This window comes from Papio anubis, chromosome 1, assembly GCF_008728515.1.
Source record: "Papio anubis isolate 15944 chromosome 1, Panubis1.0, whole genome shotgun sequence".
Taxonomy (NCBI): domain Eukaryota; kingdom Metazoa; phylum Chordata; class Mammalia; order Primates; family Cercopithecidae; genus Papio; species Papio anubis.
This window is the reverse complement of record NC_044976.1, coordinates 39,077,499-39,099,115: the sequence shown is the minus strand read 5'-3', so window position 1 is coordinate 39,099,115 and position 21,617 is coordinate 39,077,499. Positions and strand designations below refer to the sequence as shown.

The following is a 21,617-nucleotide window of genomic DNA, read 5'->3' as shown; positions in this document are numbered from 1 at the left end:
AGGGAAAAATGAAACTGTTTTAACAATTGGAGTTGTCAAAAGTACGTGAAATACGGCCCGGTGCAATGGCCACTGCACTCTGCACTCTCAAAAAAACAAAAGTACATGAAATAAATTATCTAAATAGAGAAATAACTGCATGGGATTTCTTAGATCTGCAAGGGTGTAAACATCGCCACATACTCAGAGCTGAGCCCCTTGGTGAGCTTCTGAGAAGTGAGCTTCTGAGCCTGGGCCTCCAGAGGCCTAATAGCTTCTGCTTTTGCCCTATTGCCGTATGAAGAAGCCCAGTCTAATCTACTGGAGGATGAGAAGCTCCATAGAACAGAGACAAGCCTACTTGCCTGCAGACCAACTCACACCAGATTGCAGACATGTGGGGAAGGCCCTCATGGGCTATCTAGCCCCTGTCGATGCCAGATGATTGCAAGCACATTAGTGACCCCAGGTGAGACCAGCAGAGCTGTTCAGCTCAGTTCACCCCAAATTGCTGACCCACAGAATCAAGAGTAAATAAAATAAAATAGTTGTTATTTTAAGCCATTAAGGTTTTTTTTTTTTTTTTTTTTGAGACGGAGTCTGGCTGTGTCTCCCAGGCTGGAGTGCAGTGGCCGGATCTCAGCTCACTGCAAGCTCCGCCTCCCGGGTCCACGCCATTCTCCTGCCTCAGCCTCCCGAGTAGCTGGGACTACAGGCGCCCGCCACCTCACCCGGCTAGTTTTTTTTGTATTTTTTAGTAGAGACAGGGTTTCACCGTGTTAGCCAGGATGGTCTCGATCTCCTGACCTCATGATCCACCCGTCTCGGCCTCCCAAAGTGCTGGGATTACAGGCTTGAGCCACTGCGCCCGGCCGCCATTAAGGTTTTTTGTTGGTGGTTGTTTGCTTGTTTGTTTTGGAGACAGAATCTTGCTCTGTTGCCCAGGCTGGAGTGCAGTGGCATGATCTTGGCTCACTGCAACCTCCACCTCACAGCATCAAGCAGTTCTCTGCCTCAGCCTCCTGAGTGGCTGGAACTACAGGCACGCACCACTATGCCCGGCTAATTTTTGTATTTTTTAGGAGATGGGGTTTCATCATGTTGGCCAGGCTGGTCTTAAACTCCTGGCCTCAAGTGATCCGCCGACCTCGGCCTCCCAAAGTGCTAGGATTACAGGCATGAGCCACCACATCTGGCCTAAACCATTAAGTTTTAAAATAAGTTGTTACAACGCAATAAATAAATGACACACGAAGCTAAAATTGTATCTGCTGTCAAGGCCGTATTTGATGACAGTTTGGGGACTCCCAGAGCCACCTGCAAACTCTCCTTGCTGAGTCAGGCAAATTTAGAAGATAAACAGTAGCTGTGCATTGGTTAATTGTGCATCTGTCTCCCCCAGGGGCTGGATGACCTCAGGGCTGTAACTGGTTCTCCCGTGTCTGTTCATCCTGTATATTGTGCCAAGCCAGGGTCTGGCATACAACAGGTGCTCAATAGACATTTAACTCAATTAGTGAAATGTCATGGGACTTGTTTGGGTTACCAGCACCTCCTGCTCGGGTGACTGCAGCAGTCTCCTACCTGCTCTCCCCACACCCACACTTGCTCCCTCAAATATATTTTCCATCCCAGGAAAAAAAATTCTAAAATGTGAATCTTCCCCAGTGTGCTGCCTGAGAAAAATATTTTGTCTCCCCACTGCTGTCATGGTTAAGCCCTATCTTTTTGGAATGATTTATGAAATCCTGCAAACTTTGACCCCTAATTCTAAAGTCCCATCTTGCACCCACCCCTCTCTCCCTTGCTGTCTGGGCCCAGCCACGGGATTTCTTTCTGTTCCTTTCATCCACCACACTCCCTGGTGCCTCTGGACTCTTTCACATGCTGTGCCTTTTCCTGGAACATTACCACCACTGCCACCACCCCAGTTCCCAGGTCTGGCTCCATCCTACCCGTCCTTCAGTACATTTGGTTGTCCATTTTGTCTGATTGAGAGATGACAAGAAGTATGGATCTACACTGATTTATGGGCAGTGGCTAATGGTTTGGCTGGATGGTCAGGGGCTCAGAAAGCACAGACCTGGAGGACTGGCAGTAAGAAAAACTGGGAGAGACTAGTAGATGTACTTTCAGAAATGACCCAGAATATGAAGATATTTGTATTCCAAGTAAAATCTCACCGAAAGGCATCCATGGCAGAGGCAGCTCTTGATAATTAGATGGACAAGATGGCACATTGGATGGATGTCAGCCAGCCTCTCTCCCCAGTCTCTCCAGCCCATTATCCATATGTTCATGTACGACGTGGTGATGGTGGCCAGAATGGAGACTATTTATGGGTTCAACAACATGAACTGAACTTGTCAAGGCTGATCTTACTAATGCCACTGTATGTCCAACCTACCACCAGCCAAGACAAATGCTAAACACTTAATATGTCATCCCTCTGCAGGGGTCCACCTAGCCACTTGGTGCCAGGTCGATCCCACTGGACCCTTTCCATCATGAAGCAGGCATAGTTTATCCTTTTTGACATAGCCAGGATATAAGGTTCCAGGAATCCAAGGGAGCTGGTGAAAGTGGCTTCTCTCACTATGACACCAAATAACCCACCATATTAGTTTCCTGTAGTTACCATAACAAATTACTGTAAACCTGGTTGCTTAAAACAACAGAAATTTATTCTCTCACAGTTCTGGAGGCCAGAAGTTCAACATCAGTTTCACTGAGCCCAAATCAAGGTGTGTGCAGGGCTGTGCTCCCTTCAGAGCTCCAGGCAAGAATCCACTCCTGGATTCTTCCAGTTTCTTGTGGCTGCTGGCATTCCTTAGCTTGCAGCAGCATCACCCCAGTCCCTGCTTTCATCTTCATATCACCTTCTCCTCTTCTGTGTGATTTGATCTCCTTCTGCCTCTCTCTTAAAAATACATTTGTCACTGGATTTAGGCCCACCAGACAGTCGGATAATCTCCCCGTATCACGATCCTTAATTTAATCACATCTGCAAAGGCCCCTTTTCCTTATAATGTAACATTTGCAAGTCCCAGAGATTAGAACTTGCTATATTTGGATGGCTATTATTTTGCCTACTCCACCCACTCACAAAACTTCTGCCTCTGGCCCCTGTACCATTGAGCTCTGCTAGTTTGGAGGTCTTAGTTTTCAAGGGAAGGGAGGCAACACGGTTTTCATTACACTGGACGTTTAAACTTCAACTGGGCCATTGTGGGCTCCTCATGCCACTGAGCCAGCAGGCATGTAAAGAGTTAATACACTGGCTGCATGACTGATCTTCATTACTGGGGGAGAAATTGGTTGCTGCCACACAACAAGGCAAGGAGGACTAAGTCTGGAACCCAAGGGATTCTCCAAGGCCTTTCTATAATAAGTACTTCCATGTGTGATAGCAAAAGTCAATGAAAAGCTGTGGCACCCACCCGTGCAGGACCACTGAGGATTCAGACCCTTCAGGAATGATTATTTGGGTCACTCCACCATATAAAGATCCTTGGCCAGGCACAGTGGCTCACGCCTATAATCACAGCACTTTCGGAGGCCGAGGCAGGCAGATCACGAGGTCAGGAGATCGAGACCATCCTGGCCAACATGGTGAAACCCTATCTCTACTAAAAATACAAAAATTAGCTGGGTGTGGTGGCGGGCGCCAGTAGTCCCAGCTACTTGGGAGGCTGAGGCAGGAGAATCGCTTGAACCCAGAAGGTGGAAGCTGCAGTGAGCCGAGATCATGCCACTACACTCCAGCCTGGCAACAGGGCAAGACTCTGTCTAAAAAAAAAAAAAAAAAGAAAGAAAAAAAAAATCCCTAAAAGGCTGAGGTGTTGGCTGAGGGCAAAGGAAACATGGAAGGGCAGTGGAAGAAGGAAATTATTCATACCCACCATGGCACTGTGACCAGAGATACCAGAAGGAGGTCGATTGCAGCTATGCATATTTCCTTCCTTGCTTGGGATGTGTGTGCATGTGTGTGTGCACTGTACATATTATTTTTTCCTCCCTCCTCTTTTCTCCCGTATTTTATACAAACATTGTATGTCTAGATCAACTTTAGCGTTTAGTTGTAGGTGGAATTGTGCCCGAGTAAGAGGAATACTTAGCCCAAATATGGATTCAGTGACTAAACCCTGGAGATGGATGCATCTGTTGGACCGTGGGACATTGTGTTTCTCCCATTTGGGGGAGGGGACTAGAGTGTCTTCATTTGTATAAACGACAGTTTCATCTTACTAGGTGGAAGTTACTGTCGTTATATGGCGGTTCAAGTATGTGTGGATTGATGTTTGTGGAAACTGTGTATCCAAGGGGGTGGCCCGTGCCCATGTTATTGTCTTTCAGCTCCAAGTGCAACCTTCTAACTCTGTGATACTGGGGCTGGGACTCTGCAAACCACATCACTCCTTTGTTCCCTAGCTTTGACAATAAGGGGCACTAGGGGAAGATTGGAAGGCAGGAAAAGTGGAGACTTCTCTCTTCCTTTGCTTCCTATCCTTATCAGCGACAGCCAGGTTGCAACAGTTGATCCTAGACTTCGGCTTTTCTCCCGTACTCCCAGACAAGTCTCATTGTATCCCCCAAGAGGTACCAGCACCAGCCAGGGAGCACTCCTTTTTTCTAGACCCTCTGAGCCCAAAATAACCACCAGGGCTCCCTGTCTGCAAGCTTATGGGTTCTGATAACCCCAACCTGTTTCCTTTGCGATTCTGGAAGAGGGAGGGTAACTGCTGCAGTTTATTTTCTAGCTATCAGAATCCACCTAGAAGGCCATGTGGGGCCTCAAAACCTGTAACCTGTGACCTGAGGCGGAGCAGCGACCAGCACAATAGGGAGATCTAACGAAGTGGCTTGTTAATGGGAAACCCCATCTAGCCTAAAAATGGCAAAAATTGTTTAGGTGGAGGGAAGGGTGGCCTATCCCAGCTTACCTGAGGCTTATGTAGGAGAGTCATGGAACTGGCATGGAGCCTGTGGAGCTTGAGATCCAGCTTGCACACCACCCACTTCCAGAATAGAGTTTAGACTCAATGCAAAAAAAAAAAAAAAAAAAAAATCACCTAGAGAAAATTCTGCTGGTTCTTTTCAGCCTCCGGCCTTGTGTGCAAACCACCAAATTTATATTAAATCTTTTTGGCTGAAAAATAGGCGAGCTTTGGGCCTTCTGACTGACTTTGACCATGCAAACGATGAGGTGCGGGAATAAATTTTTACTGGGCACCATGAGAGGTCAGCCTGCCTGAAAGGAAGGCTTACAGGAAACAAAGTCCTGACATGTTTAAGCACCTAGATTTAACTGTGCATGAAACCAAATCTATCCCCTGGACTTCTTAGTTATCTGTGCCAATAAGTTTCTTTGCGTGTGTTTGTTTAAACCATATGGGGTTGGGTTTTTGTTGTATACAACAAAGAGTCCTGACTAATCCAAATCTCCTTGTCCCCATCCCCAAACCAGGAGCCTCACCTCACAGCCGCTGAACAAAACCAAGAACAATCACCTCCTATTGAAAACTTTAATGAAACCAATAAGTTAATAAGTTAACAAAGTGAGGTACTTGCATATCCGAGAACCGAGTTGATGGGGGAACCTCGATCATGGAAGGAAGGAGGGCTTCTTCCCATGTCTCCTTGGTCATAGGGTAATCCCATTCTCCTGGCCTTCTCCACAGCTGTCTCTGAATGGGTGGAGGGGTGGCTCTCTGGGGACAGTGCAGTGCAGGTGGGGTGAGCCAGGAGAGGCTCCATCCAGGGCATGATGGTCACGTGCAGAGGGCAGGTTGGGGCAGAGGCTGGGCACCATGGACTGAGCAAGATCCAGTCCAAACCCTGGCGCTGGTGCATGCAGGTCCCCAGCATGAGATGCAGGCAGCGTGGCCTCGGCCCCTTGTTCCCACAGAGGGTTGCCATTGGTCCACTACCCCTCACCTTCCTGCCACCTGCATTGGCTTTGCAGAAGAGGAGCAAAGGGGTGGGGATAAGAAAGTGTTCCTGGGGTGAATGGGGGCTTATGCCCAGATGTGGGGCTGCCAATTGAAGAGAAGAAGTGGGGTGTGGAGGGACGGGGGACAGTGCATGTGAAGCCAGATGCATGGTTGGTATAGCTATTAGATGCATTCTTATTCTCTCTGGGAGTGAGAGTGACTAGGAAGGCACAGGCCTGGCTAGAAGCGGGCCTGGGGTCTCTCCAGTGGCGTCAGTCCTGGGCTTGAGTTGTGCTGTGGAGACAGGGAGGTGGGCCCTTGGGGACAGGCAGAGGCAGTGGGTTAGGGCTCCTGGACCAGACAGGAGATCTTCTTGAAGAAGGAGAGCAGGTAAAGGTCTGGGTGGGGACTAGAGAGCTCTCGGGTTACTTCAAAGCTCCTTCCCCTGCTCAGATGGAGTTGGGGGTCTTCCTCTTAGTGGACGTCACCCTGCAAGGCCAGTCTGCTGGCATCTGCTGCAGAGGCCCAGGAGCGGCTGAGTGGCTCTGCGCTCATGTCTCCAAGTGTGTCACGTCATTGCATGTTTGAGAGTGAGAGGCTTTCTCCCTGTCTGGAGAAACTAAAAGGCTATGTTTGTGTGATCATCCACGAAGCACTGTCTGGGAGTTTTGGGGAGGATACAGAAACTTGTGTTGACTATGAGTGGTGTCTGGAGGGCCAAGGAGGGGAGTGGCCACCCAGCAGGAGGAGGGAGCCCCCTGGGAGCTGACACTTGCAAATGGGAATAAAGGCCCAGGCACTGCCCTTAGGAGAGGGCAGGGGAGAAACAGGCCCCATGCTAGGAGGGGAAGGAGTGATAAGCCAAAGAATAGGGACAGGGTGGTAGCCAAGCAGCCTGAGACCAGCTACTGCTGGGGGCCCAGCTCCCAACGGGGGAGGGGCAGACAGACCCCATGGGGGTCCCCAAAGTTGCATATTTGACATGGTTTGCATATATGGTGCCCACCTGCCTTGTGGCAGGGTCCTGTGCTTTGTGGGTACCTGTGGGGGCACCTTGGCCCACCCCCAAGTGGGGCGGGGACTTGGCGGGAGGGCTTCCCTGCTGTGTCCGAAGGGTGGGCCAGAGACCTCACCTTGCATAGCTGGCAGCTGGGTCAGGGCCCAGGGCCCCAGCGCCCGCTCCCACTCCCGGGGCTGTGCCCCTGCCAGGCGGGCCACATCGGGCCTTGATGGAGTGGGCAGGGCACTGGGGGGCCCAGAGGCCTCGGGACAGCCGCTGCTGCCGCCCTCTGGGCGACCTGGCATCTCACGCTCCTGAGGTGGGGAAGGAGCGCTGGCACCCACAGCAGGTACCACGCCCACCCAGGCAGCTCAATACTGCGTGTGGCCTCTCTCCCCGAGAGGGAGTGAGTTCAAGTACGAGAGGAGTCCGGAAGCCTCAGAGGGCGGTCGGAGCGCCAGGCCGCGGGGCTGGCCGTGTGCTGCTCTGCCCCTGAGAAGTCCCTTAGTCCACGTTGGTGCTGACCGAGCGGGAGATGCTGAGCGTCTGTGCGGAGACGGAGATGTCCTCGTGGTCCACAGGGCTGTGGTAGTCGGAGGTGATGTCGGGGTCGAACAGCGGCACTTGCACGGTGCCCAGGCTGGCCGAGGTGCCAGAGCGCAGGCAGCGCGAATAGAAGCCCAACAGCAGGTCCAGCTTGTGCTCGATGGACTGCACCTGGGGATGGGGCGCAGCTGGGAAGCGGCGCCTGGGACCTGAGGGGATGCGGCCGGGGGCGGGGCTTGGGTCTCCGGGCAGAGCCTAGCTGGTGGAGTGGGCGGGGCTTATCTGGGGAGCACTAATCCCGCTTGGAAAGGTGGAGCTTGGCTAGAGAGAGGAACGAAGCTGGGCACTGGTGCATAACCGGCGAGTGGTCAGGTGTGATCGATGGGGATAGTCCACGAGCTACGGCGACAACTGAGAGGCGGGGTCAAATGGAGTAAGAGGATCTGAGGTAGGCTTATCTGAAGCCTATGGGCGGGCTTATGCAACCTGGGGGGCGGGGCTTAGCAGGAGAGGGAGGGTTTATGGGAACGTCTGGCGGCGGGGACTGCGGCTTCGGCCGGGGAGAGGACTCTCAGGCCTTCTCCCGGACGCTTGGGCTGCGGCTGTGGGAAACACACCCTCCCCGTGTCCAGTCACCGCGGCCCCCAGAGCTTCTTGGTATGGCCAGCTCCACCACCCCATCCTACACTCACCTGCTTCTCCACCTTGACGACGCGTCCCATCATGCTGATTTCATCCACCACCTCCGCGTCAGAGGGCCCCTTGTCGCCCTTCTCCCGGGCCTTCCGGTCCCCGGGCCCCCGACCCACAATTTGGTCCACCCTATGGGTAAGGGAACCATCAGAGGGCCCGGACACACGCCGCCCCTCCCTTCCACAAGAATTCTAGGTTGCCTGATGAAGGAGAAGGCACGACAGGCAATCTGAGGGAGGGGCCATTGTCCTGCCAGATGGAGGCTGAGTTGGGGGTGGAGGGACTAGTCCCTGCTCTGGGGGTTCTCCATTGGTCAAGCAAAGGCACCACACACAAACCTGACAAGTAAAACAACCGCCTGGTGAAAGGAATGGAAATGGTGGACTGGGAGGCCCAGTGCAGTGGCGCATGCCTGTAATCCCAGCATTTGGGGAGGATAGGGAGGGAGGTATCACTTGAGCCCAGGAAGTTGAGACAGACTTGGCAACATAGCAAGCCCTCCTCTCTACAGAAATAATTGTTTTTTAATTAGCTGGTCATGGAAGCTCATGCCTGTGGTCCCAGCTACTCAGGAGGCTGAGGCTAGAAGATGACTTGAGCCGGGGTGGTCGAGGCTGCAGTGCACTGTGATTGCACCACTACACTCCAGCCTGGAAGACAGAGCAAGACACTATCTCAAAAAAAAAAAAAAAAAAAAAGATGGACTGGGGGAAAGGGGAAAGAGGATGGGAGGAGTGGACACATGTGGGAATGTGACTTTTAAAGTGGGTGGACAAGGCTAGAACTGATCTCACCTTATTTTTCTGCTCTCCTTTGCAGCAAAATTCTTGAAAGTGTTATCTCTATCCTCTACCTCCAATTCCTTTCCTCCCCCTCTCTCTTAAACCTACTCCAATCAGGCTTTCACCCATGCCATTTCACCAAAACTACTGTTGTCAGGTTTTGATCAATTCCTGTCCTCATTTTACTTGACTTACTAGCAGCACTCCACACATCGGATCACCCCTTCTTCCAGCAAACCCTTTCTTCATTTGAAACACCACCCCCTCCCAGTTCTTTTCCTTCTTCCCTGACCTCTCCTTCACTGTCTCCTTTGTTAGTTCCTCCTCTATCTCTGCACCCTGGAAACACTGCAGGATCCAAGGCTCACTCCTGGGACCTCTATTCTCTATTTACTCCACTCACTAAGTGATGTCTTCAGATCCATAATTTTCAATTCCTCTACACTTTTGACACCAAATTTTCATCTCCATCCTGTACTTCTGCTCTGCTCTCCACACTTCTCTATCCAACTGCCACATCAACACTCTGCTTGAATGTCCGGTAGGCATCACAAATCCAGCACCTCCCAAATCTCCTGACCCTAAACTTGCTCCATTCATTGCCTTCTCCATGTCAACGAATGGCAACTCAATTTTTCCTGTTGCTGAAGCCAAAAACCTTAGCTTCATCCTTGACTGTCTTCTTTCTCTTAACACCGCATCAGAAAACCCTGTCAACTTTGCCTACAAAATGTATCTAGAATCTGACCACTTGTCCCACCTCTGCAGCTGCCACTCTGTTCCAAGTCTCCCCACAGTCTCATGCGTGGAAGTCTGAAGCAGGTTCCTCATTGGTCTACCTGTGTCCACCCTCACTCCACTAAGTCCATCCTCAACACAGCACCCAGGTTGATCCTTTTAAAAGACAATTCAGATCTTATCAGTCCTTTGCACAAAACCCTCCAATGCTCGCAGCTCATCCTGGATGAACACCAGCATTTTGCAGGTGCCTACAGGGCTTTACACTCTCTGAGTGCTGTTAGCCCTCTGACCTCACCTCTTACCTCTCACTCCAGTGCAGCCACACCAGGCTCCCTTCTGTGCTGAAGCCAACACTCCAGCCACTTGCCCCTCTCAAGTCCTTGGCACTTGCTGTTCCTTCTAGAACCTTCTCACCTATTTAAAATTGCAAAGCGTAACAGCCTGACCCTTATTTTCCTCCTTAATATTTATCGTCATCTGATATATTCTAATTTTACTTATTTATCACTTCTTCTTCTTCCACTAGAATGAAAGCTCCATGAGGGTGGGAACTCTGCTGAACTTTCTGCCATATTCCCACAGGCTGGCGAGTAGTAAATGCCCACTGACTATTTCTCGAGTGAATAAATGAATGAGTGGACAGTGAAAATGCAGGCCAGAAGAGAAGAAGGGCAAGGTGCAGGTGATACGGGTTTGGGGGCGAGGATTCTTCCTAATGCTGGGTCTACCGGAGGGATGTGGGAGGATTCCAGAGGCAAGAGGTGGGCGGTGAGGACAATTTGCCTATTCTCTTGGGAGATGGGAGGTCAGTAATTATTTTAGGCTGATTATTTTAGGACCAGGAAACCATTATTCTAAACAAAGCCCCCAAGGCATATGAGTCAATAGGGCTTGCACAGAGGACCCGCCGCACAAAGAAACTATGGTTGGGTTGTTTTTCAGCCTTGGGACGGGTGCTGTGTCTGGCCTCAGGCTGGCACTGCAAGCCAGGGACCTCTTCAGTCTAGAAACTCAGCTGCAGCAGTGAGCCCTTCTGGGTGCTCTGGAGTTGGCCTCAGACTTCATGCAGGGCTGGGGTCGCTGCCTCCCTGCCCCTGCCTCCCATCAGGCCCAGTGCACCCACCGAGTTTGCAGGCTCTTGATCCGGCCCAGCATGTCCAGGTGGCCTGCTGAGTACTGCTCAATGACGTCCTTCACGTCGTATGGTCGCAGTGTCTCCTTGAATTTCCTTTTGGCCACCAGGAACTTGAGAATCCTGTTGGGGGAGGGGGCTCAGAGGGAGTGTCCTGTTCGAGCAGGGATTCCTTCCCAGCCCCATCTCCATCTATTTGCTATCCCCTTGTCCAGTACCAGGGCACCTCCTGCTGCGTCTCCCAGCCTCCCCTACCTCCAAGTTGCAGAAACACGGATGAGGTGGAAAGGGGTTAATACACTAGCCGGGGTGGAGGGATGGGCTTCAGAGCACCATGGTATGAGAAGACAGAGAGGAGATTAGCCTCGAGAAGGAGGCTGGGGTGTTCTTTGAAGAGCCCTGAATCCCTGGCAGAGATTGGGCACTGGGACATTGTGGGGCAGGCACATCAATTACTCCGTTGTTTTTTTTTTTTAAAGAGATGGGCAGTCTCACTATATTGCCCAAGTTGGTCTCGAACTCCTGGACTCAAGCAATCTGCCCGCCCTAGCCTCCCAAAGTGCTGGGACTACAGGCGTGACCCACTGTTCCTGGCCCAATTACTCTGCTTTAGCATGCTGGCTCTGCCAGCCTATGTGGAGAATACCCTGGATGGGCAAAGGCGTGGGTAGGGAAACTAGCTTTAGGGGACGGGGAAGGAGATACGGAACAGCTTGGAGCAGTTCAGGAGGTGGGGCTGAAAGCCTCCCTGGTCTGAGTCCAGGATGATTGCCATGGCTTGGGTGACCGAGTGGATGGTGGTGCCACTGCCTGAAATGGGTACCGACCCAGGAAGAGGAGCAGGTTTGGGGCATGCTGGCTGAGAGGTCATTGGGGTGGCCAAGGAGAGCTGGCTTGGGTCAGGGGGCAGGTCAGGTACTATGTTCTCGACACCAGGCACATGGAGGGGAAAGAATGGATGGGTGAAAAGGGGCAGAGTCCTCAGACTCTGGGGGGTAGTGGGGACAGGTCCAGCTGACTTTGATTTTATATATTTATCTATTTAGAGACAAGGTGTCACTCTGTCACCCAGGCTGGAGTGCAGTAGCTTAATCACGGCTCACTACAGCCTCAAACTCCTGCACTCGAGCCATCCTCCCACCTTAGCCTCTCAAGTAGCTGGAACTACAGGGGCACACCAACATGCCTGGCTAATTTTTTAATTTTTTAATTTTTAATTTTTTTGCAAAGACAAGGTCTCACTCTGCTGCCCAGGCTGGTCTCAAACTTCTGGCCTCAAGTGATCCTCTTGCCTCAGCCTCCCAAAGTGCTGAGATTACAGGCATGAGCCACCATGCCCAGCCTGACTCTATTTTTAAAAGGAATACAAAGAAAAGAGGCTTGTGGGCAGATGTACAGCCAGGGAAGAGAGTGGGGAGCCCAGAAAACTAGGAAGTTGAGGGGGTTTCTGGAGCTAGAGAGGCAGGCTGTGATGGAGGCTAGGCTAGGACTGCACACCAAGGAGCATGGAGGCCAGATCCATGCCTAGGCCGTGGCCCAAGGGCTCAAGAGACCCTGGTCCCTGCTTAATTTCTGAGGCAAGGGGACAGCCAGTAGAGCAGGGGCTTTCAAACTTTTTTGATCAAGACCCACCATAAAAATACATTTTTTTTTAATACAGTTTCACTCTTGTTGCTTAGGCTGGAGTGCAATGACACTATCTTGGCTTAATGCAACCTCCACCTCCTGGGTTCAAGTCATTCTCCTGCCTCAGCCTTCTAAGTAGCTGGGATTACAGGCGTCCGCCACCACGTCCGGCTAATTTTTTGTATTTTTAGTAGAGATGGGGTTTCACCATGTTGGCCAGGCTGGTCTCAAACTCCTGACCTCAAGTGATCCACCCGCCCAGATGGGAAGCAGCAGTGGGTGGCACACGGAGGGGGTACTCACCTCAGGCCTCAGTCTTACCTGACGGAGCGGATGACTGTCTTCACAGCAGGCATGACGTCGTCCACCGTGAGCTCACACTGGTAGCCCTTCTCCTCTGCTACTTCCTCTGAGGGGGCCTCTGAAAAGGCAGGGATGGGGCAAGTGGCCCACAGAAGGGGCCACTCCCAACCTCCCATCCAACCCCTGTATGCCAAACCACCAATAGAGTGTCCAATAGGAAGACAGACGCCCAGAAAGGGTCCAGAACCTTCCTGGAGGCTCTTGTGTCTCATACCCCGCCCCCACCCCCCGCCCCAGGGTAGAAAGCCCCAGTGTGTTGCATGCCCATCCGCCCTGGTGGCCAGTCAGAGTGAACATCTGCCCTGGTGGCTAGGTGGGAGCTGCTTTAGGGCACAGCTGGTCCAGTCCAGGGCAAGTTTGTTGCACAAAGCCCTGGAGGAAGGCCCACTGGTCCCACCTTGCAGAACAGTGAGCCCCAGAGAGAAGAGGCTTGATGGCACTGCATGTAATCATGCACACAGTCTTCTCCTTCAGCTAAGACGGAAGGACACCCAAGCCGCTGGCTCCCTGGCCCAGCTCTGCTACCATGGAAGGCCCTTAAAACAAAACATTATGGCCGGGCGCGGTGGCTCAAGCCTGTAATCCCAGCACTTCGGGAGGCCGAGACGGGCGGATCACAAAGTCAGGAGATCGAGACCATCCTGGCTAACACGGTGAAACCCCGTCTCTACTAAAAAATACAAAAAACTAGCCGGGCGAGGTGGCGGGCGCCTGTAGTCCCAGCTACTTGGGAGGCTGAGGCAGGAGAATGGCATGAACCCGGGAGGCGGAGCTTGCAGTGAGCTGAGATCCGGCCACTGCACTCCAGCCTGGGCGACAGAGCCAGACCCTGTCACAAAAAAAAAAAAAAAAAAAAAATCTTCCCTGAATGAGAGAAGCTTCTCTGAGGCTAGTGCCCGTGTTGCACAGAGAGGTGATGTTCTCTTCACCCCACAGGAGCAGTGGCAAGAGCCTGGACAGCTTCCAGGACAGGGAAGGGAGGTCCTGGGCATCAGCCATGCCCAGGCTTCTATGGGCAGCACCTCTCAAAGACTGGTCTATGGGGTTCTGTAAACTCTGAGGTATCAGCCAGGCAGCATCTTGAGAGCTGACACAGCACAGGTAGAAATAACATGGCTGGGTCTCCTGCCTCCAAGGTCAAAGGGGGAGCTGTCCCCATTCCCCATCCTTGTGCGCTCACCCCACCTCTCCCCACCCAGGGGCCTAAAGTATGTCAAAGCTGGGAGAAGTCTTCCAGGGGGCTTGGTCCAACCCTCTCATTTTCCTGAAGCGGACACTGAGGTCGTGTCCTGCCTAAATCACAGTGCAAGTCTCCAGCAGAGCCAAAACTCAAAAAGTGACATCACCAGGTCCACAGTCTCACATGTGCAGCCTGGGCTGCGGTGAAGAGGGGGAGGCAGAGGGCATGGGCTCTGGCGCTGAATAGGCCTGCTTGAGGAGAGCAGCTCTGCCACTCACGAGCTGAGAGATCCCAGTGCCCACGTCTGTAAAGTGGGGACAAAAACAGAACCCACTTTCCAGGGTCGCTGGGAGAAGTAAACAAGATAAGCCAGTGTTGAGCAGTGCACAGTCAGGGCTCATCAAGGATGCATTCCTGCCCTTTCCAAAGTACATTTGTGTTTAGCTATTTGTTGAGCACCTACTATATTCTCAAAAAGTCTTCTGTTCACTTTCCATGGATTATCTCATTTAATACTCACAATAATCCTAGGAAGTGGATGCTATTATTGTTCCCATTTTATGAATGAGAAGAATGAGGCCCAGAGAGATTAGGTCACTTGCCTAAGATAAGTGACAAAGCCAGGATTCAAATCCAGGCAGCCTGGCTCCAAAGCCTATGCTGCTAACCACTATGAAATGCCACCCTCCACGTGATTCCCAAACAGTCTGATGTCCATTTTATAGCAAAGCAAATATTATAATGCCCATTTTACAGATGAGAAGACCAGTGCCCAAAGACGGTCAATCAGTTCCAGAGCTGAGACGTGAGCCAGATCTCTCTGCTCCCAGCCCGGACTGTCCCCACCCTGCTGCCCTCAGCCGGCCCTCGATCAGTCTCAGCCCCCCAGGGGCTCACCCTCAGCAGAGGTGCGGGGTTTGAGTCTCAGAGATGCCCGGAAGCGGGTGCGGTCATTGAAGCTCCAGCTCTTCTGCACCTTGGTGGGGCTGCCGGCCTCACCAGCCTGCTCACTGCTCGGGGAGGTGGGCATTGTTGGAGGCGCCAGATGCTGCTTGGAAGGACCCGTCCGCCGCTGGGAGCTGCCCATGCGGATGCGGTCTTTGATGCCCATCCGGCTGCTGGCAGGGCAGGCAGGTTGGGAGAGGGCCAAGTTAGCCAGAGCTGGGGGTGGGGTGAGTGGGGACAGCTGACTTAGGACTTGGGGGTGGCTGTTAGGTCTTGATTCCTCACCAAGCGGAGACTTCTTGGGATGGGACAGGGATGTGGTAAGGGAGGCCCTGACTCCTACAAGAGGCTGATTCAGGGTCAGTTGAAGCAAATCCTCTCCCCACCACCCACATCCCACCCCTCATCACCCGGACAGATAAGGGACGCACAGGAGACAGATGTCAGAGTGGAAGGAGTGGGAGAAATTCAAAAAGGAAGTCAGAGACACAGACAGGAGGATGTGGGAGCTGGGCCTGGCCCAGGTGAGTGGGCAGAGGGTGGGGGCGGTGACCCCTTTGGGCACAGATAAGCTGCTGAGGGTCGGAGGCTCACCGGGCCATGCACATGGAGGTAGGCCTCCAGTCCTCACTGTACACAGGGGCAGGCTGTGTGGAGTCGAGGGTGTGTGTGTGTATGTGTGTGCGCATGCACACACACCTTGTGCACACACATGTGAGAGTGTGGGTGTACAGGCACTGGTGTGTATACATATGTTGGCATGTGTGTACATGTGTCAATAAATATTTTCGTCCATTCCCCCACTGCTGCGGCTAGCTGATCCCACAATTGTCAGGTCAGGGTTTTAGGGCCTCGTACAACTGTGCAGGCAGTGCACTGCAAAATAAGGACTCCATCACACAGACTTCCATGGAATGGTGCCCTGGAGGTGTGCGGTGTGATGGCCTACTGAAGGCCTCGGCCCCATGGGTCTAGCTGCTGGGCCCACGCGTATGCCCAGGCCGTGCCTGGTGCCTGCCCTCCCAGTGAGGGTCTCTGTTTGATAACCTGTTCTTCTGTGGTCTCTCCCACCTAAGTTCAGCCCACCTTAATTGACATTCTGCCTGTGTGGTCTTGGATCCCCCCTAAAGACCTACCCCCAATACTGCCTACTGAGCTCCCTGTTCAACAGCATTTACACAGTCTGTGTGCATGTGAACACATATGTGTATGTCTACACATGCACTCAGACTTCCCTTCCCGCACCCAACTCCCCACCACATTCCCTGAAATGTTGGATGAAGATAAGTTAGCAGAGGCCTCATTCCCCAGGACAAGCCCTGATTAACCATGATCTGGAAGAGTAACTCTGTGTCCAAGAGGTTCAAGGACAATGTTATGGCTGTTTGGGTAGGACCTATGCAAACGTCCTCCATCCCATGCCCTGTGACATCACCGCTGCCTCCCCTGCTGTGGTTTGCCACTAGAGATTCCGACAGGTTCAGGTTCAGGTTCAGGGGGACCCACCCCAAACGTCTGGGGCCCCAGATCAAGAGAGCACCAGCCAGCCTTAGAGGAGACCTGAAGTGGGGCAGGAGTTGGGGGAGGACACTGTGTCACCTACTCTCAGAGGCTTTCAGATCAAAGGTTGAGCAGAGAAGAGATTCTGGTTTCGGTATTGGGTGGGAACTGGGGTCTCCCATGCCCAGGGCATGGGGTGGAGGGGGACAAGCCAAGGTGCTGAAGTGAGGGAGACCTCGAAACCAGGGGCACCTTCTGGAAGGTGGCCAGGATGTAGGGCCATCCTTAGGGGTGGGGGCCTCTGCCCAGAGGGGAGAGGTTAATAGGTCAAGGATGGGGGCCCTGCGGATATCAGGACAGGGACAGTTCCCACTATCCAGCATGCTCTCCACTGGCCCAGGACTCCATCGACACATCCCAAAGACTCCAGTCAAAGTTTGAGTTGGCTCTCCCAAACTTTCCTCTGCAGAGCCATTCCTGCAGCCTCCCTCATGCTGGCAAGCACCCTCCACCCTGCCCAGTCTGTGCAACCCCTTCTCCTGTCCTCCATTCCTCCAAGGGGGAGGGGAAGAGAGGAGGGTGGAGAAGGCCGTGACACTTTGGCCAAGGGCTTGGAACTCCACATCACTGCGCCCAGCACATAAGGCACCAATGGCGTTCTGGAGAAGAGGGTGACCTCCCTGTCACAAGAAGTAATGCAAGCAAGGCCGAGCTTGCACGCAGCAGGACTTATGGAGGAAGGAGTTGCACTAGAGGCCTTGAAAAGTCCCTTTCCAGCTCTGATTCTGTGATGGTTGAGGAAGCTTCCAGTCTGGTTTGTGGGGTTCTGAAAGTTTCCAGCCATCCAGAAGCCCTGAGCTCCTTTCTAATGCAAGAAGGCACTGTTCTCAGGAGTGGGCCTGGATTCCAGTTCCTTGGGTAGGGCCCAGAAAATGGCTCATATCAGCTCCTCTGAGTCGGAAAGCTAAAAGAAGGTGGAAGGAAACCTGGCACACAGTGGGCACCAAAAAGCTCTTTCCCCTCTCAGGCTCTCAGAACGTGCAGGGGCCCATCAGGCTGCGTTAGCTCTTTCAGTCCACTCAGCCACTGTGTGTGGTGGGCTGTTTTTACCATCCCTATTTTATATACACGGAAAGAGGAAAGAAGATTTGGCCAAGGTCACAGAGCTCCTATGAGATGGAGCAAGAACTGGAACCCAGCCTTCTCTGACTTCAGAGTCTGTATTCTTTTTCTGGGTCAAGCAATCAGGATAGGGTGTAGAGCAGTGGTTCTCAACTGGAGCAAGTTCCCCCACTCAGGGCACATGTGGCAATGTCCAGTAGGTAGACATCTAGTAGGTAGAGGCCAAGGGTGTTGTTCCACATCCTACCATGCATGTGATAGTCCCAAGCCACAAAGAATTATCTAATGTCAATGATGCCAAGGTCAAGAAACTCTGGCTAAGGATCTGTTGGTGCCCTGGGAGAAAGATGGGGTGGGCTTGACTGTGGCTGCCCTGCTGGGGATGCCCAGGCTGCCCTGTTGGACCCAACCCCTCAAACTCACTTCCACAAGGACTTTCTTTAGGGCCTCATGATTTGCCCTCCCAGGGCCACTCTCACTGGGGAAACAGAGGCAGCCTACCACTTCTGAAGCCACATACAGCTGCTCTTCAGGGACTATGGAAACAGCCTTGCCACTAGCCTCTGCCATGGCTGTGTCCTTCCTGTCCACACCCTCCGCCGTCAAAGGAGGCTTGCACAGTGGTGGGCCTGACCCAGAGACGCCTTACCTCAACCCTTCAGCTCAAACCATTGTCCACAGCCATGGTTTCTAAGCTATGGTTTTTTGTTTTTTTTTTTAAATAGGTAAATACGATCTTAACTGCTGAACATACCAAATCAAATAAGGCCAACATTTATTGGAGCCAGGTCCAGTTTTAGTGGAAGCAGACCCTATTTACACCTGCATTTTACATCTGAGGAAACTGAGGTGCAAAGGGGTCAGGTGATTTGCCCAAGGACACATGAATAGTGGGTAGTAGCTAGATTGTGGTCCAGAACCCACATTTCTAGGAAAAACCACCTCTCAGCAGAAGCACACATGGGCAGCCAGGAGCCCTGCCACTCATCTCCTAGCTCTGGGACCCCAGCCCACAGGGCCCCAGAGGCACCTTTAGAAACCCAGGACTCCATGAACTCAGGTTGCCAAGCATTCCAACAGGGTGAAACGTACACTGGGCTTTTGGTTCTGCATGACCCAGCTCTGCTCCCAACCTTAGCTCTGATGTCCAGTCTCAGGGGGGCCAAACTGGGCTGCCAGCTTTTTTCCCCATGCTGCGCTCCCTCTCGCCTCCTTGCTTGGGTCCATGCTGCTTCGCTGGCCTGGAATACCCTCCCTGAAACCCACTGCTTTTAGGGCTTCCTCTGGGTTGTGTGCCTGACCCGGGCTCCACAGCCCCTGGGCTTCTTCCCTTTGTTGCACTCATCACACTCAGCTGCAATTACTCTTTGCAACTCTCCAAGGACGATGTTTTAGATTCATCACCATGTCCCTAGTGCACACAGCAAGGCCTGGCACAGGGCAGGTACCAAGGAACGCCACGGAGATGCAGCTAAAAGAGCTGGGGTCCTGGAGTTGGCAAAGGTGCCAAACCCAGTTCCTTCAGGCATCTGCTAGGTCCCCAGGTGGGCAGCGGGGAGACAGAAAGTTAAGCTCAAGGCCTGGCAAAAGTCAGAGTGAGAAGGACCCTCAGAGGGCCTCTAGTTCAATCTGCCCATTCCACAGACAGAAAACTGAGGTCCAAGAAGGGAAGCAATTTGGCCAAGATCACAGAGGGCGTCAGCAGCAGAGCCAGCACACATCCTTAAGGCTCCTGCACGTGCCCCTCCTGGCACTCTGGGCCCATGCCCCTGACCTAGCAGAGGCATCCCAGAAAGGCGAGGGGTTCACCGGGGACCCAAGGCAGACGGCAGGCGGCAGGCACATGCACCTTGTCCTTGTTCCATCCCGTCTCCTCTCCAGCCCCCAAATTGGGTGGGGCAAGGAGGAGTGGGGACGGGAGGAGCAGGCGAGGGGGTACCTCGGTCTCCAGCTGGCGTGGATCCGAAAGAAACTCCGTTTATTATTAAACATCTGGCTGGAAGGTTGAGAACAAGACACGAACAGAGGTTAGTGGGAAAGGGCTGTGGGCAGAGTGTGGGGAGCTGCCGGGATGGGGCCGGCCTCCAGTGGCTGCTGGGAAAGAAGGACCCCCACCTAAATCATCCTCCAGCCCCATCGCCAGAATGTAGATGTTCTCAAACTTTGCATAAGGATCCCCTGGGGAGCGTGTTACATATGCAGAAGGCTGTATCTCTTCTCCAGAGATTCTGATCCTGTGGGCTGGGAGACAGGTCCAGGTATCTGCATTTTGAACAAACACCCCATGGGATGCTGATGCAGGAGGTCTGGAGACCATGGTTTGAGAAACTCATCGCAAAACCCTAAAGAGGAGAGGTGCTGGCCCTGGCAGTGCCATCCCACAGGAAGTCCTGCTCCTTTAGCACCACTTCCTGTGAGCACACTTGGCCCAGGTCCATCCCCAAGCACCACCAGAGGTGTGGCCAACTGAGTGTGTATCTGTACGTGTGTTTTTGGTGGAGGGGGATGTCCTGGCTGGTGGTCTAGACAGCCACGATGAATGATGTGGCCATTGGGCCTGAGCCTGGTGACTGATCTACAAATCATAGCTCAGCCTCCTGGGGTCCCTGGGAGAAAGGGCCACTTTACTACCATCACCATGTGTCCCAGACACACGCCGAATCCCCTTCCAGGCAGATGGATACGAGGCTGGGAGTTAGTGATAGCCAAGCCCTTAGCAGTAATCTGTTCCTGGGCCCCGGAGCTGGGGAGGTGTCAGGGACCAGAGGAGCCGTGAGGAGTGTACAGGTGCTAGGCCCCAGGCTAATGTCCATTCCTCTTGCCTTCCTATTCAGTCAAGATGAGACCAGAGTGAACTGGAAGCACAGAGAGCCCCGGTTCAGGTCCTGGACAGGACTGCTGGGACACAAAAACTCTTGAGTTTCCACCTGGAAACTATGTTTGGTAGGGATGAAGGTAACAATGAGGGACCTTTGGGCAGAGAATCTGAGAGGGGCCCTACTCTCCCAGGGAGCTCTCAGCCTGGCCTGGCGGTCACGCTTCCCCTCCCTCCAGCCCCAGACCTGGAGGGACTCTCCCTCTCCACCCACTTCCTGTTCAGCCCCTGGCCCAGAAGTGCCCTCACTGAGAACAAGGACGGGAGGCTGCTCCCTGCATCCTCTGCACCAAAACTCCTCCTGAGGCCTTTTCAGCCCAGAAACTCAAGAGCTCCCAGAGCCCTGATCAGCCTAAACACTGCTGATTTTCCGCCAGGACACACAGGTTCAGAATGACCTGAAGACTTCCTCCAGGACACACAGCATCGGGTGGCAGAGGCAAGCTTCTACCACGCCTCCCCTGCTGGTCACTCGGCGGCTCACTTCTTCTCCTATCCTTTGTTCTGGGCCTGGGGCTCAGAATGACACTGAAGCTCAAAGGCCAGATGTCCATTTGGCTGGTTCAGGGGTGATGTGTAAAGATGAGACAAAACAAAGAGATGGGTAAAGGCCGGGGGGAAAAAGAATGAGGGGGATTGAACCCCCGACCTCAAAGCTAAACCTCTACAAGAGCAGCCACTTTCCCATGCTGTGAGTCCACAGGCTTCCTTCATCCAAACATGCCTGAAATTCTTCTGTTAAGGAACGTTTATGTGGGGGTGAGCATTGTTTGTTCTTTGTTCTTCTTTCAAGATTTTGTAAAAAGCTCCAGGAGAGACAGTTCAAGGGGAAAGAGATGGCTGGGAGTGCCAAAGTGTACCTCACTAAGGAAGGAAAAAGAACCCCAAGAGGACCCTCTGGGATTAGCAAAGTTGCAGACACAGGCTGCAAAGTAAAGAACATTAGTCACTGGCTGAGTGTAGGCAGGTCCTACAGAGGTCTTAGTCACAGAGCTCTCTTTCCAGCTGGCATCTCGTTCCGAGAGGCGAGTTCAGTACCAAGCCCCTCCTACAGCAACATGCCGGGGGGAGGGGGTTCCCTGCCCTCACACCCCAGGAGGGTGCCCACGATTACCTGAGCCGTAAGCACCTGTGGCCAGTGGCCTCCTCCTCTGTCCAGCTTCCCGGGAGGGATGGGGGGTGCAGGGATGGAAGAGTGAG

General features: G+C 52.9%; 1 protein-coding gene across 1 annotated transcript in view; it reads right to left on the bottom strand.

Moving 5' to 3' along the window:
• Window positions 1-5,490: 5,490 nt before the first annotated feature.
• The window catches only part of KCNQ4 (potassium voltage-gated channel subfamily Q member 4), a 56,608-nt gene continuing 40,481 nt past the window's right edge, over window positions 5,491-21,617 (bottom strand). Inside the window, exons 10-14 of the mRNA XM_031667465.1 lie at window positions 14,873-15,093; window positions 12,754-12,853; window positions 10,798-10,929; window positions 8,151-8,280; window positions 5,491-7,629 (exon numbers count right to left, since the gene is read on the bottom strand). Coding sequence (XP_031523325.1) covers window positions 7,417-7,629; window positions 8,151-8,280; window positions 10,798-10,929; window positions 12,754-12,853; window positions 14,873-15,093 — 796 coding nt within the window. The 3' untranslated portion in view covers window positions 5,491-7,416. The remainder of the gene's footprint in view (window positions 7,630-8,150; window positions 8,281-10,797; window positions 10,930-12,753; window positions 12,854-14,872; window positions 15,094-21,617) is intronic.